General features: G+C 51.1%; 1 protein-coding gene across 9 annotated transcripts in view; it reads left to right on the top strand.

The window, feature by feature from the left end:
- MYH10 (myosin heavy chain 10) overlaps window positions 1-15,819 on the top strand; it is a 121,707-nt gene that overhangs the window by 67,520 nt on the left and 38,368 nt on the right. For 6 of the 9 annotated variants that reach the window (XM_035717129.2, XM_049110201.1, XM_035717125.2 and 3 more), the window contains 5 exons: window positions 2,297-2,470; window positions 2,702-2,816; window positions 6,911-6,973; window positions 13,926-14,119; window positions 14,213-14,334. In XM_035717129.2, the coding sequence (XP_035573022.2) occupies window positions 2,297-2,470; window positions 2,702-2,816; window positions 6,911-6,973; window positions 13,926-14,119; window positions 14,213-14,334 (668 nt within the window). The remainder of the gene's footprint in view (window positions 1-2,296; window positions 2,471-2,701; window positions 2,817-6,910; window positions 6,974-13,925; window positions 14,120-14,212; window positions 14,335-15,819) is intronic. The other 3 variants (XM_049110203.1, XM_049110202.1, XM_035717128.2) reach the window with 1 other exon arrangement.

Below are 15,819 nucleotides of genomic sequence, written 5' to 3'. Positions count from 1 at the left end.
CCCCCCTCAAAGCAGGGAGCCCAACATGGGCCTCGGTCCAAGGACCCCGAGATCATGACCTGAGCCAAAGGCAGATGCTTTACCGACTGAGCCCCCCGGGCTCCCAGGGCAGATGTATTTTTTACAGCAGGTTTAGCAAGCATCAGGCATTCTTTCCCTTTTGGCTTAGTGTTAACACAGAAATACACAGGACTGAGACGCCTGGGTGGCTCAGTTGATTAAGCGTCTGCCTTTGGCTCAGGTCATGACCCTAGGGTCCTGGAATCAAGCCCCACATTGGGCTTCCTGCTTAGTGGGGAGCCTGCTTCTCCGTCTCCCTCTCTCTCTCTCTCTCTCTCTCTCTCTCTCTCTTAAGTGAATAAAATCTTTTAAAAAAGAAATACAGGACCACGTAGAACTCATTCACTCATGATCTCAAACAAATAATGACTTGGCTGTTTTCCCTGGCAGTCAGGAAGCTCAGCAAGCCGCTTACAGAACACCTGATGCTGCCTCCGGCCTCAGATGGAAAGTCTCCCAGATTTCCAGCTCTGTAGAAATCCCCAATTAAAGGAGAAGCGGTAACAAAGGACTTGACATTGAAGGATGGAGTAGCAAAAATAAAAAGACCTAACCGTGGACATTCATAATCGTGCTGTCACTGAGCCGTTTAGGAAAGATTAAATTACATTTGGGATCCTATTTCAGAATTTAGGAATATTTTCATTGAGAGGGATTAAAACGTAAAAATGATGGTAGAAAGATGAATGTGTCCTTATTAATGTTAATACAGATTTTTTTTTCTTAAGATTTAATTTATTCATGAGAGACACAGAGAGAGGCAGAGATACAGGCAGAGGGAGAAGCAGGCTCCCTGCGGGGAGCCCGATGTGGGACTCGATCCCAGGACCTCAGGATCACGACCTGAGCCAAAGGCAGACACTCAACCGCTGAGCCCCCAGGCATCCCTTTACGGATCTTCAGAGTCTGGTGAATGAGGCACATTGACTTACCTACCTCTCTGAGATCACCTGAATCCTGCCTGCCTTGGATTATTGCTCTTCGAGCTGCTCTGAGTCCTGGCAATTCTTTCAGGACCAGTTAGCCATCCAGGGCTCATTGCAGGACCCCAGCTCCTCCCTGCTGGCCTCTGTGAAGTCAGTCACTGCCTTCCTCTGACCACACGGTCATGTTGACTCCCCTGTGCGTTATCCTCTGCTTTGAAGCCGGCTCATTCCCAATGGCCACAAAGGCTATCAGGAGTTGAAGCAAACAGCTGATTTCGTAGGCATGCCCCGGAATCGCCTCACTCAGCCTCGTATCACTCACCCCCGTATTGAGGGGGTGATGGTGAGGGATGACCCAGAAGCATTGACCTAGGCCTTCCCAACCAAAGCATTCATGCTGCTTTCACGCACTGTCTACATGCCTCCAAGGGGGATGTCCGGGCACAAACTCTATGCTTTTTCTTTATTGAGCCATAAGTCACGTGCCCTAAAATCCACTCTTCACAGGAGCAGCTCAGTGTTTTCCATATGCGTCACCCTACTGCCCAATGACACATGTTCATCGTCCCAGGCAGAGACATCAGGCCCTCTTCTGCCCCCGGCTATACAGATCCACTCTCTGTCATACTTTCTGGGCCTCTCTTCAGTGAACTAGTTGAGTGAGATAAAATAGCCTCCCAAGTGTTGGTTGAAGTAAAAATGTAAAACAATTGATAAACTATTATTACCCCGCCTTTTATATCCCCTACGAAACACTGGTTTCACTCTTGCACCAAGCATGAAGTGACACATTTTATTTCATCATCCCTTAAACAGGAAATTAAATCAGTTAAGAGTTAAGATGCTGGAAGCGTTCCATCTAGGTGAGGTGTGCTTTTGTTTTGATTTTAATTTTTAAAAATTTCCCTTTATCTTGCACCTGCTGCCTCCTTCTGGCAGCCATGCTTTGTTCTGGTGGAGGTTTTAGGGTAATTAATCTGGCCAGTCGTCAGATGTCAATATTTTGCTCTGTCTCTCCACTCCTGGCTCCTTACTGGAATCTTTTATTTGCTGCTTTTGGGGGAACTCGTTGACTTAAAATTTGGAGATCTGTAAGTTTTCCAGAGTAAGTGACTCCCCCCTTCCTCAGCAGCTCAGTCCTCTGCCTGAGTCATCAATCTGGTATCTCTGTGACCTGCTGTCCTGGCGGCTCAGTTTCCTAGATCTTCCTAAAACTCTTAATCATTTTAGAAGTTAAGCTGCCAAGCACAACGGCCAAGAGCATCCTGGTGGCTCCACACTTGTCCACTCTCGCTGCCTCTCGTTATCAGGCTAACCCCCCTGGTGTGCTGGCCCTTTTGGATGAAGAGTGCTGGTTCCCGAAGGCCACGGACAAAACCTTTGTTGAAAAACTAGTTCAAGAGCAAGGCTCTCACTCCAAGTTCCAGAAACCCCGGCAACTGAAAGACAGAGCTGACTTCTGCATCATCCATTATGCGGGCAAGGTAAGGGCCAGGTGACTGTTACCTGTGGCTGGAAACGTTGGTGCGTCCGATGATGCTGATGACAGATGTCCTGATAAACGGTCGCTAACCCTAAATGTCGTGCACGTTATGAATGCATGGCCCTCAACACGGGCCACTCGTCCGGTGGTTCTGTGAATGTTCTTGGTTGAGGCTGAAAATGTTCCTTGTGTCTGTGTGTCCCTGCATCTGCCCCGCATGGCCTGCGGCCAGGTGGACTACAAGGCTGATGAGTGGCTGATGAAGAACATGGACCCCCTGAACGACAATGTGGCCACCCTCCTGCACCAGTCATCTGACAGATTCGTGGCAGAGCTTTGGAAGGATGGTAAGAACGCGCTTACGTTTGTAATTCGGCTTGGCCGGAAGCTTTCCCAGTTAAGATGCTATCTGGTGGTTCTCCTGCGTAGGTATGTGCACGTAGATTTTACTTTAAAACTCTGTCTCCCTAGAGCAGGGCTGCCGCTATAGCAAAGTTACCCACTCTTAGAACACGTGGGTAAGGGGACATCTGCCTTCTTGATCAGATGCTGTGGGAACTGTGGAACATTCTAGGGCCCGGTTCGCCTGTGATCCAGGGGTATAGGGACATGAGGCCAGAGGAGCCCCGCATGTGCTGTCGGTGTCTCACAAAGGTCAGCGGAGAGCATCCTGCTCCAGTGGCAGCCCTCCATTGGCTCACAAAGTGGCTGGTGAACAAATTCAAGAACCCTGCATAGAGATCAGTTCATATTCCCCCACCCCGTCCTGTCTGTGTCCATAGTTCTCTCACTTACATGAGCCCCAGGTACAGATTTGGGCTGATTCGTCACAGCCTAGGAGGTCAGGCTGGCCCCACAGAAGCCAAGCACCTGTGAGGCTGTGTGCACAGTGGGAGGCCGTGCCTTCCAGAGCTGTGCGCTCACTGTGGTGTCCGTCCTAGCTGCACCCCGCAGCCCATCACCCCGGATCCACCCCTGCCTCGACCACAGCCAGGCTGCCTCAGGGACCTGGCTCACTTCTGCTCTTTCTGTCACATCCACAGATCTGTGATCGGGCCTTCTTCACAGAGGTAGAAAGAAACCCAGGGAGCAGAAGGGTTAGGGCTCTTGAGGCCGAGGAGCAGAGCACAGTGAGCGCCGAGGCGGGAGAGACCCAGGCCGGACAGGAGGGACACGGGCCTGCGGGAGGGGGCGCGCCGGGGCCTTTGCATGCTCAGGACTGGGGGGCAGGCTAGGGAGTCTGTGTTTCAGGTGAGAGCATCCAGCTGAATGCCTAGTGTTCCTGGGCAGCCGAGGGAAGTGGCAGGAGTCTAGTGCAGGGAGTGGTATCTGGTGCAGGGAGTGGTAGCCCAGGGACGCGAGACACTGGAACCAGAGCAGACAAACCCTGTCTGAGTGTGGCTGTCCCAGCGCTCTGGGTGCAAGGGGTCTGGTGTCCCAGGGAGACGAGGGGGCAGTGGTGCCCGTTCGCTCGGCTGTGACTCTGCGAGGCCCCGGGCCCTCCCCTCCTGCCTGCACCCTGGTGAGGTCTCTGAGCATAGGAAGGGGAGACAGAGATGCCCACAGATAGTCGGGCACCAGTGGCTGCTGTGACAAAGGCTTCATGAGTGCCAGGAATGAGCTTTTGGCAGTGTACAGTAGAGGAAGGGTGACCCTCTGGCCTGGGTGCCAAGGCATCTTGTTGTGGAGCTGGAGGCGCAGAGTTCCTTGTCCTCGAAGGATCACGCTTTGCTGAGTGATGAAGGCTGACGCTTACTGGGCACATCCTGGGCACCAGGTGGTTTCCCAGCACTGCCTTTTGAGCACACGTGGCCTGGGGGTGAGCAGGCTCGCACGATCAAGAAGGATCACGCTGGATGAGTGACTGCAGCATGGAAGCGAGAAGCCCAGCTCAGGGGGCATCCTGCGGGGGGGCCAGGCAGGAGGATGCCAGCAGGAAACCTGGGGGTGAGGGTGGCCACCAGGCCACAGGGAGCCCTGCCTGCTGCTCTCAGGTGGGCTTTGCTCTAGCAGGTGTGCACCAGGGCGGCACCCCGGGAGGAGTGGAAGGAGGAGCATGGGTCTGACTGGGGAGCTGAGTGCAAGGTGGCTGAGGAGGCAGTGGCTGTGGAAGAAATGCCCATGGAGCTGGGGACAGAGGAGGCCGGCATTTTTTACTCCCAGAGCCTCAAAACCTGCCTTTATCTTAATTCTGAATGTAAGGAGGATCCAGTATTGGAGAAATAATGACCATGTTACAGGAGAAACCAATCCTCAGCTAACACACCGGTTCTGATACTGTGAACTGCTTTTGACACCTTTTTAGTTTTCTTTTTTTCTTTTAGTATATTTTTTAAAGATTTTACTTATTCATGAGAGACACAGAGAGACAGAGTCACAGGCAGAGGGAGAAGCAGGCTCCCTGCGGGGGGGGCCCCAATATGGGACTCGATCCCAGGATCCCGGGGTCATGCCCTAAGCCGAAGTCAGATGCTCAACCACTGAGCCACCCCAGCGTCCCACATTTTTAAATTTCTTAACCAAAAACCATAATGGTGGGAAATTCCTGGCCCATCTGGATGAGGCCACCTTGCCCTGTGCTCACCATGGTCGTATGTGGGGTCGATGAGGGCCCTGCCCCTGTCCACAGAGCCTACAGTCCAGCGGGACACTGGGGACACACACAGAGGCCGCAGTTAGGACGGGAAGCCTCTATCTTGGCTCCCAGCTCCCTTCGCGGGCTTCTTTCTCCCCTCCTCCTCTACCCCTGCGCCTTGGGAGGAGCTGGTGGCAGGCATGGGCAGCAGGGTCAGTGCCCACCTCAGAGCCCAGGTGATGTGTCTCTCAGGAAGGACCATGGCCAGAGGGTCGAACCTGCTTTCCAGTGCTGTCTGTGCCCGTGGAGAAGCTAAGGTCTACTGAGCAGCCTTGCGGGCTCCCCTGGGCCTGGCGCAAGCCCCATCCATCCGTACCTCATCCTCGGCTCAGGACCCAGATGGTAGTGTTTGCACGGCCCTGTCGTGGGCCTGGACTTTGTGAAGTTAGCCGCTTGGGAGTGAGTGTGGTCACTGCCGTCACAATAGGCTGAGAGGAGTCCTGTGTGCCCCCAGCCTCATGTAGCCATGCTGGCATCCACCCCGGAATCACCCTCATGGCTGCTGCCCTGCAATGGCTATTGTGAGCGGAAGTCCTGCCTCCCATCAGCTTAGCTGGTCATTACTTAACCGAGTGCTAGGATCGCAGAGGTCGTTCAATGCCGCAGAGCAGGGGGCCGATCTCCAGGGCCTAGGGCAGGCGGACGGTTTTGAGGACTGCGTGTTTCATTCAGAGAGTCAGTGGCAGGTGCAGTGTTTGGTGAGGGTTCTAGGCTGGAAAAGTCACCCTGGGTGTAGTGATCTCTTGGCATAAGGGGAGCTCAGTGGGAAAAGAAAATAACCCTAGAAAAACATGTCCTTATTTTTCTCTTTTTATGGCCACATAAACACAAAAGCAGAAAATGACAAATTGACCATGAAAGTAGGAATGAATATAATCTGGAAAGTAGGATGTATGAATATAACCTGCCTTTGAAGTCACAGTCCCCAGAGTATAAGACATTTATGTTAAATGGACTTTTAGGGTTTTATGGAGTTCTCTCAAGGCTTCAAACCAGAAGCAATGAGATTTTTGGTGGCAGCCCTGCCCTAGGATTCATAATGCCCTGCTTTTTGCTAAAAGATGTTTTGGGATTTCTCTACCAACTGCATAGGACCCCTTGCCACTTCTTGGGGCTTTATATACAGGAAAAAAAAAAAAAAAGAAAGCTTAACAATTGCATTTTCGTGTAAATGCAAAATACGTGCCTCCTTGCGTATATTCACAGGTAACAGTACGATCAACAAGTGTCACCTTATGACTTAAAGTTGTTTTAACGTTTTGCTGCAACAGAACTTGAATTTTGTTCCCTTAATAGTAGTTACCTATCTATCTGTTACTAATTCCTATTTGAAGTAAATTGTATTTCCAGTATCTGTATTGGAAGTCAAAGTAGACCTCAGTGTGAATTTTTAATAGTACAAGCCATTACTGTACCCACTTACCAGAGTGCTCAAACTTATGCAGTCTCGTCCTGATGTTCTGGTTGCAAGATAATTTTATGAAAGACAAATAGGACCTCATTACTCTTAAATCTCCCCCTGCGTTTTCAGGGGGCTAATCACGTAACATTGATAATGATATGATGCTCATACTTGCAGGGGGGGATGTGCTCTTTTGATTCAGTTTAAGTGTATTTTATAAAGAACTTTGTCCAAATGTGCAAATTCTCTGGGCAGTAATGTTGCATGGGCTCTGCCCCGGACTCTAGCTACTGTCCTAGCCCAATTTCAAAGTTGACTTGTAATCTCAAATGTCTCTCACACTAACTGAAGTGTTTGTGTATTTGCTCTTCTGTCCTCCTGTTTTTGCTGTTTCTCTGCTTTAGAGATTCAGAATATTCAGAGAGCTTCTTTCTATGACAGTGTTTCTGGTCTTCATGAGCCACCAGGTGAATGTATATAAAGCCTGTAGGTCTTCCACACAGAAGGGTTCTAAGCCCACAGGAAGAGCTCGCGGGGGGCTGGCAGGGTGGCCGGGAGGGCAGGGTAGCTGGGGGTGGGGTTGGTTCCTGGGTTTCTGTTTTTGTTTTGCTCATAGACCTGCATGAACCTTTCATTTCATGCTCACTTTTCTTATACTTCAAGGCAACTGTTTGAGTGCATAAACAATTCGATTGCTACCGCATACACATTGCTTCTTATTTTATGCATAGCGCCTACAGCACTGCATATTAAAAGGTATGTCATTACCTTTTCCAACAGTGCCGTTTTGATACACAGTCCTCGGAGGGAATGCTGGGAATGGATGTGCTAATAATTAATGTCTCCTTTGTCTCTGGGTCACCTCTGCATTTCCCACGCCAAGGAACTCCAGAGAGAGGGATGGATTTCTTTTTTTTAAAGTCATGAACATTTTGGAGAATAGAGAATTCCACATTTCTGTCACATGTTGGTCTCATCATTATACCTTATATTTGGAACTTTATGTGCATATTTTAGCTACTTGGCTTTTCTTTGGAATTTGAGATGGATAACTATCCACAAGGCTTGATGATGCAAGTTGAGACTAAGGCAGTGCAGCAGTGGTCAAATCTGTGTCCTAAACCCGAAATTGAGCTCACACGAATGAGCCTTGTGGTCTGAAGCCTTAGCCCTGTGTTTAAATACCACCTATGCACAGCTAGAGCCCTCCCCCCCAAAAAGCTCCACCTAAAAAAGAATGTACTAGCCAGCCTTGTAATCATGTACCAAAACTGTCAGGAAGTGATGCTCAAAGTCAGATTCATCTTACAAAATTTCCTTTACGATTTTTTTGGAACACAATAATGCTGAGACCTAAATCCATCTCAAATGTTTGTTACCCATAAGTTTAAAGGAGCGTGCCCATCTTAATCCAAGTCACCACCATGAGCTCTAGTTTCCGTCCTGGGGGAGACACGCGTCAGGAGTGCTGAGGGCCGGGGTGTGGGGTGGCTCATGCCCGAGGTGGTTCCAGGCTTTGGAATGCACATTCCACAGAAAAATCCAGACCCAGAACTTCTGACGCAGCCCTCCTTGGCCTTGGGGCATCCTGCCTGAGTTGAGGACGTTGGGGAGGGACAGAAAAGTAGGAGGTAGTTTTAAGCTAACAGGCTGCCAGAGACGTGTGCTCTTGTTAGAAGGTTAGTGCTTGATCTTCTGGACTTTGTCCCAAAATACAGTGCTCTCTTTATTTTTTTTAAGAGTTTATTTATTTATTCATAAGAGACACAGCGAGGCAGAAACACAGGCAGAGGGAGAAGCAGGCTTCCTGCAGGGAGCCCGATGTGGGACTCGATCCCAGGACCCCAGGATCACGCCCTGAGCCAAAGGCAGACATTCAGCCACTGAGCCACCCAGGTGCTCCCAGAGTGCTCTCTTTAAATTAACCCTCTGTGACCCTTGAGCTTCTGATATCTTGGAGGCCTTTGGTGCAGTTATGCGGCTGAACCAAGCATCAGGCCTCCATCTCTCCTCCTCCTTGGGAGGAGCCTTCCATCCACCATGGCGAAAATCTGGTCCTTGAGGTTGCGTGTAGTCTTTCTACCACAAAATGCCTTCCTCCCCAACAAGTGTTTATGGATTCCAGCCCCGGGGAGAGGTAGTCAGCATTAAATGGAAATGTGGGGCTTTAGTCAATGAGTTCTTGGAAGACAAAGGGTGAAGGAGTTTCTGGGCATCCAAGTTGTGGTCTAGTCATCTCTGATGTGCTGGTAACACAGTGCGTGTCCTTCTGATTGTGAGAAGGGACAGACCATGGGCAGACTATGAGCTTCTGGGCACCCCTATAGGGTCAGGGAAGTAGCATGGTGCACATGGAGGCCCTGAGAAAGGTGAGAGGCTGGAGTAAAGACAGGTTTCCAGAAGCATCAGCAGACAAGTGGACAAGAGGAAGGAGCAGCATCCCCATAGGCAGAATAGGGAGGTCAGAGAGTTTCTGCTGTAAACCGAGGGGCTGTTTCTTCCAAATCTGATTTGAAAGTCCAGACCTTCTGAGTTAACCCAGCAATGAGCCTGTGAAGAGGGTTTGTAACCTCAGAATTCTAGGCAGTGTGTCTGTGCCACAGGGCGGCTGTGCGTCCTTGGCCGTCCCAGTTCCACTCCTGCTGTGTCCTTCTGAACTGCTGCGAGTGTCAGGAGGCCTCCAACAGCTCTGGAAGACTGGGCTCCACCAGAGAAAGCTTGAGAAGAACACAGAGCAAGTTCTAACTATTGCTAGAGTACCAGCCCACCTCCACCCCAACCCTAGTCCTTTCCAGTCTTCCATAGAAGCAGCCCTTGAACTTGGGATCCCAGTTCACTTGGACTCACCCGGGAGAGGCTAGCCAGTGCTGTGGGAGGGCTTCCTGTCTGTCACGGGCTCACAGGGTCTCCCTTCATCTCTGATATCCACTGAATTCTTCCCTTCCTTCTTGTCACAGTTCTGGGAGGAAGCTTCTCCCTTAGCCATGCTTCCAACCGAGATGATGTGCTAGCTTCAAAACATGCTGAACCAGTCTTTCTTTCTTGGCCCAGGAAGTCATTAAAGAGGTTCCACTTAGAATTGAGGAGCATGACTGATGAGATGGCAATCATTTTAATCTCCTTATAAGTTGTGTCCTTCGGTCACGATCTCTGTTGTGCCAGTTTAGACTCTGTGGGTCAGATCTGACACAGTTGTGTGTGGCGTTAGATTGTGGATGGAGGTTTCTTTGCCGCACAAAATATCCTTGTCCTGGTTTTTCTTTACTCTTGAGTCTTAACAGGAGCTGGGAGAGAAATAGGTTTCTGGTTTTGTAACTTGTGTCCCTGAGGTCACGTGGGGACAGTGACACTTTGCTCCCAGGGCTATCATGAGTGTCACACGTGAGGGGCTAAGAGCCTGCCTTTGGCTTCAATGTTTTGCTGCTGCTCTAATTCTGAGAAACAAAATCAGTAACTGTCCGTGTCCTTGGGGGTTGGTTGATGCAAGTCCCCTTTCCTCTCATGCGCCAGGGCCACGCCGGGGGTGGGAAAGGACAGGTGAGGAATGGAAAGGAGAAAAACTGAAGTGCAGGTGAGCAGCAGGGCCTGGGAGCAGGAAGACACAGAATCACAGGCTCCTAGGCAACCTGTAGACTTACATGAATTCTCAGGATTTCCAAATACGCCAGAACCACTAACAGATCAGTTCCACCACCCAGCAGTAAAACCAGAACAAACGTATTATTACTACATGTTGGGGCTACATGGAGATATGCTACTTGATGTTAAGATTGTTTCTGGGAATTCAAGCACTTACGATTATATTTGTTTCCGAACCTGTGCTTAACTGTTGGTAACATTTTACCATAGGCTAGAGTAGAATTGTCGTAATTTGTTGGAATGAGTATCGAGAACATGCTACGCGCTTCGCACAGTGCCTTATGTCTTTGCGAAAATGCACCTGGTTTATAGTTGGAGCTTCAGGTAGCAGGGAGGGTGGCCGGAGGTCCCTCCATTGAGCCCTGGAATGTTCCCCAGGCCCTCACACTGAGGTCAGTCACTATAGCTCCATCTGCAGAAGAAGTGGCTGAGACGGGGAGCAGCCAGGTGAGTTGACTCCAAATGCCACAGCTGGTGAGGGGCAGGCGTTTCTGGCTCAGCGCTAGGCTCTGCATCACCGGCTGTACTTCAGGGCTCAGTGATGTGGACTGTACCCTACAAGCTGCTGGAGAAACGGAAGCATTTGAAGTATAGGGATTAGGAACCAGTTCAGTTGGGTCTTTCATAAATCCCTGCTAATCACGACCCTGGGACCAGAGGCCTACGTGGAGAGAATAGGTGCTACGTGGAGAGGACCCAGGGGCAGAGGTGGCTCCGGGAGAGGACCCAGGGGCAGAGTGGGGCCCGAGGGAAGAGCAGGTGGGAGGTTACTGCAGGGGAGGAGTCCAGGGGAGGAGTGAGAGCCCAGACAAGAGCTGTGGAGCAGAGCAACAGGTGGAAGACCTTTTGAGGTTTGGCTTGGACAGGTTTTGGTGAGCAGCTGATCCAAGGGCAGTGGAGGGGCCTCCTGGTCTCCAGCCTCTGTACCTGTGGGTTCCTTCTGTGTGGGAGGCAGAGAACATGCTCTCCACCCCAGGGTTTTGACTTCCTGGCTCCTCCTCATCCTCCCGGCTGGCTCTTCCGCTCTCCCCAACTTGGTCCCAGGCCCCCCATCCCTTGCCAGTCACCCTAAGGTGGCCCATCTGGCCCCATGACAATTACCCACAGCTGACAGCTTCCACATCCACCTTCCTAGAGCCTTCTTCTCCTCCTGGCAGCTGCCCACCACCCCAGACTTCCAGGATTTGCAACCCGTCTCCCCAGTCTGGCAGTGGCACCACCAGCCACTCCTCTGCTCTGGCCAAAGTCCCAGGATTTACTCTTGACACATCTGTTTGCCGTATTTTCCACATCAGCTTGATCGTTAGCACAAGTCCGTCCTTCCACAGAAAGATGTCTTGGATCTTCCTTCTCCCTCTCCCTCCTCTGCGATCACCAGTTCGCCTGCCCTCTTCTTGCTCAGAGCCCAGCCTGGCACAGCCATCACCTCCCCAGAGACCCCTCCCCACCCATCCCTTGTGCGGCAGCCGGCATGGGCACCCTGTGTGTCCCTGCTGTCCTGCTTCCTTCCACGGGCTGCTGTTCTTTCTACCCCTGGTCCTTTGAGCTGCTGCCTGGAGTGGTCTGCTCCCTGCTGGCTCCTTCTCACCCTGTGGGTGATAAACAGACTTTCTCCAGAGAGATCCCCCAACCATGCATCTCTTTCATGGCATCTTGTTTTCTTTCCGTGCTCTTCCCATTATCGGTCATTGTCAACGTACTCCGCGTTTGCTTCGTTTATTCACTAGCATGCGCATCAGGCCTGTGACAGGCCAGACCCCAGACGTTGTGCTGGGCACTTAACAAGAATTTTTTTTTTTTTAATATTTTATTTATTCATGATCGACAGAGAGGGAGGGAGAGAGAGAGAGAGAGAGGCAGAGACACAGGCAGAGGGAGAAGCAGGCTCCATGCACCGGAGCCCGACGTGGGACTCGATCCCGGGTCTCCAGGATTGCGCCCTGGGCCAAAGGCAGGCGCCAAACCGCTGCGCCACCCAGGGATCCCACTTAACAAGAATTTGTAGGAGGCAGAGACACCTTTGTGACTGCAGGGAGATAGGAGACTCCGGTGTTTGGTGGCTCGTGCTGGAGTCAGATGACGAGAGCACCCAGGACGAGAAAAGCAGGTGAGGTAGCAAATGCCCCTACTCATAGGTTGTCTTGAGGGTTTCAGGGGTGAGCAGAGTTTGGACCCCCAGTGAGCACCACAATGCTCAGGAAAAGGACAAGAAGAGTCACCGTAGCAGTAGGTGGGGGTCCGGGGCAGGTGGTGTTCACATGGAAGCCCCAGGGGTAGAGGGAGTTCTTAGGGTGCTGTCAGGACGGCAACACGCAGGTGCATGGAGGTCAGGTCAACGCTGGGAAGCCTGTGCGGCCTCGGGCAGGGGCAGGAGGGCGGCCTGGAAGCCAGTCAGCTGCCATGGACTGGGAAGCAAGCAGAAGGCATGCAGGGCACCAAGTTTGTGAACCGCCCTTGAGGAGACCAGGAAGTGGGTGGACTCAGGGTCAAGGGCCATCCCCGGTCTGGTGGTGCATGCAGGGCTGGGCGCTGGGCTGGGCACTGTTTTCTGCTAGAACACACGAGGGGGGTTGTTGGAGGCACAGAAAAGGATGGCAGACGGCGGTCTCTGAGGTGGGCAGTGGGCGGACTGGGCAGGACACGAGCCAGGATAGCCTCCACCCCAACCTTCGAGTCCAGTGGTGCTGCTTCGCAAATGTCGTAGGACAGGGTGCATGCCTGGGCCTGGAGACAGATGAGTCCCCTCCTTCCCCAGCTTACACCTGGCCCACACTGACGGCCTGCATGCTGGGAACTGTGACCTTGCCACTGGGGTCCTGGTGTCCTGTCCCGTCGGAGCCTCTCTGTGCTTCACCCAGTGCCAGGTTCCCACCACTGCCTGATGAGGGGCAGACCACAGAGATGGAGGTGGCCGCTAGGGCCCACTGGGCGTCAGTGGGGATAGTTCAGTGGACATTTTGAGTGCTTTTAAAACATCCCAGTACCGAGTTTCATTTATCTCACGGCTGTTGTGAATGAGAGCACGTCACATGCAGGATGCTCCGCTGGCACCTGCGCTTGGAGTCCCTGTGCTCGGAAGGATTAGGTCCGCGTGGTCACTGGTCATGTCTACTGCTGCCACCAGAGCGAGGCCTCTGAGCGGTTCCACCACCACCACATGGAGCTGAGACCCTGACTCTTGGGGGGCTTCCTCCCGCTCCACGCGCTCATCCCTAAGCATTACTCCTGCCTAGAGGACAGAGCTGGCACTTGCTCACCCCTCACCTGGTCTTCCTCTGTGTGTTCCTGAAACTTAATGATTTTAAGTGACAATCTGATGATGGAGATGAGAAGACTCTGATCCCTCCGCCCCAAGCATATCCTTAAGGGATTTGCTTCATGGGGTCATGTCTTTTCACAAGCTGCTTCCTCTTTCAAGACTTGTCACAGGGTCCCTTTTGTATATCAATAATGCCCGCGGTGATCCCGCATTTACCACGGGGTGGTGCGCGTAACAGGCAAGATGTTACCAAATGCAGTGCATTCCCAAAGTAGCGCAGCGGAAGGCACCTGCTATGTGGTGTGGAGCTGTCCGGGCACTGACTATCCTGCCATGGGAGTGTGTGGCTGTTGGTTCCACGGCTTGTGCAGTGTCTGAATATGCTGACTGCCTACCGACACACGGCATATCCTATCATCTGTCCCACAAAGCTTGTGCTGCTGCACTATCACTGTGTCTTTCCTTTCCCTGCAGAACAATTCCAGTTGGCTTATTTTCCTTTTCTTTTTTCTTTTCACCAGTGGACCGTATCGTGGGTCTGGATCAGGTCACGGGCATGACGGAGACAGCCTTTGGCTCTGCGTATAAAACCAAGAAGGGCATGTTTCGGACTGTCGGGCAGCTCTACAAAGAATCCCTCACCAAGCTGATGGCAACTCTCCGGAACACCAACCCTAACTTCGTCCGCTGCATCATTCCAAATCACGAGAAGCGAGTACGTGTCACATGGAACATAATGCTGGTATTGGAAATGGACCCGGGTCAGGTAACAAAGATGAAAGCATAAAACTGTCATTTGCTTGATTAGGCTGGAAAACTGGATCCGCACCTAGTGCTTGATCAGCTTCGCTGTAACGGCGTTCTGGAAGGAATCAGGATCTGTCGCCAGGGGTTCCCCAACCGGATAGTTTTCCAGGAATTCAGACAGAGGTATTGCTAATTTTGACCTTTTTCCCATATGTTTCATAGCTTATCTGGACAGGTATCAAAACAATGAGCTGATGAGGAAAAATGTTTCCTTGTTTCCGGGATGTTTGAGTTGCTTTTTTTTTTTTTTTTTTTTTAAATAAAGATTTTATTCACTTATTCATGAGAGACACAGAGAGGGAGGCAGAGACACAGGCAGAGGGAGAAGCAGGCTCCCTGCGGGGAGCCCAATGCAGGACACGATCCCAAGACCCCAGGCTCACGACCCAAGCTGAAGGCAGACGCTCAACCACTGAGCCACCCAGGTGCCCCTGAGTTGCCTTTTCATATAAGGAAGGGATAATCATTACCTCGTTACTAGCCAAGAATATCGAGCGCTGTCTTTATAGAGCGCTAACTTGCCAGTGGCCACTAGAGGTGCCTGAAAGTCTAGCTCCTGGCAGCGTGAGCTAGATCCTTGAGGCTGGGAGCCAGCCCTGCATTCGTGTGCACATGGGTCTGCCCAGGATTCACACATGATTATTTTCTGACCAATTTTTTAAAATATGAGTAATGTGTTCCTTTAGAAAAATTTGAAAATATGTGAAAGGTAAAAATCATTCAGAAGTGACTCCTGCAAACATTGGGGTTATTTTTCTCCACCTTTCAATGAGTATATCCATGTAGATGTGTTTATGTGTGAACGTACGTGTACGTTTCCCACCGTGCGTGTGTGCACAGGTCCACTCACAGTCCTTTTACTAACGTAGTAGAGGGACTAGGATAGATTAGAAAAGGATTAAGAAAGAAAGATCAACGAAGTGGATGCGATACAAATGAATAAAAACATGAGAAACTGATTTTTTCTAACACATCGTGTAATTTGTGTATCATTGGGTATTTCTGTCATTTGCTTTTTTCATATTTCACTTGGAAATGAGATCTTCAGTTATGACGCATTGGCTGTCCTGTGACATAAGCAAGTCTGCAGGTCAGAGACGGGCACATTCTGCTACCAGTCCAGATGGAATCCAGCTGAGAGATTATTCCAGTCCATACGGGTTTGGGGGAGGCCTTACCGTGGCCCCGCTGTGTGCCCCCAATGGTAGAATTTTGCTTTTTGTTGGTAGGAGAGAAAGCACCATAGTTGGTACTGACTGACGCAGCCAGGATTCATCCTTTTCACGCAGCCACTGTCTCTTTGCTAAAATGTGTTTTATGGAGGTACGACCCACCCAACGTGCCCAGATCTTAGGTGTGCAACCTGGCGAGCACACGCATGCCCAGGCCAGTGCCGTCGTGAGCATCACCCTGGTTCTTCCCAATGTTCTAGGTAGAGGCCTCCAGGCATTGCTCTACTACGTAATAAACGCCTGCAAATCACCGCACAGAGAGCAGGTTCTCCTTGCAGTTTAGGCCTGTGAACATTTGGGGGAAAATGAAAAACAAAAGATTTTTTTCAAACACCATGCCTTACTCTTCTCCGCCACAACTTCTCAGACCTAGTGT

This window comes from Canis lupus, chromosome 5, assembly GCF_003254725.2.
Source record: "Canis lupus dingo isolate Sandy chromosome 5, ASM325472v2, whole genome shotgun sequence".
NCBI classification, from domain to species: Eukaryota; Metazoa; Chordata; class Mammalia; order Carnivora; family Canidae; genus Canis; species Canis lupus.
Note: the sequence above shows the minus strand (reverse complement) of the source record. Positions and strands in the feature narration are given on the sequence as shown.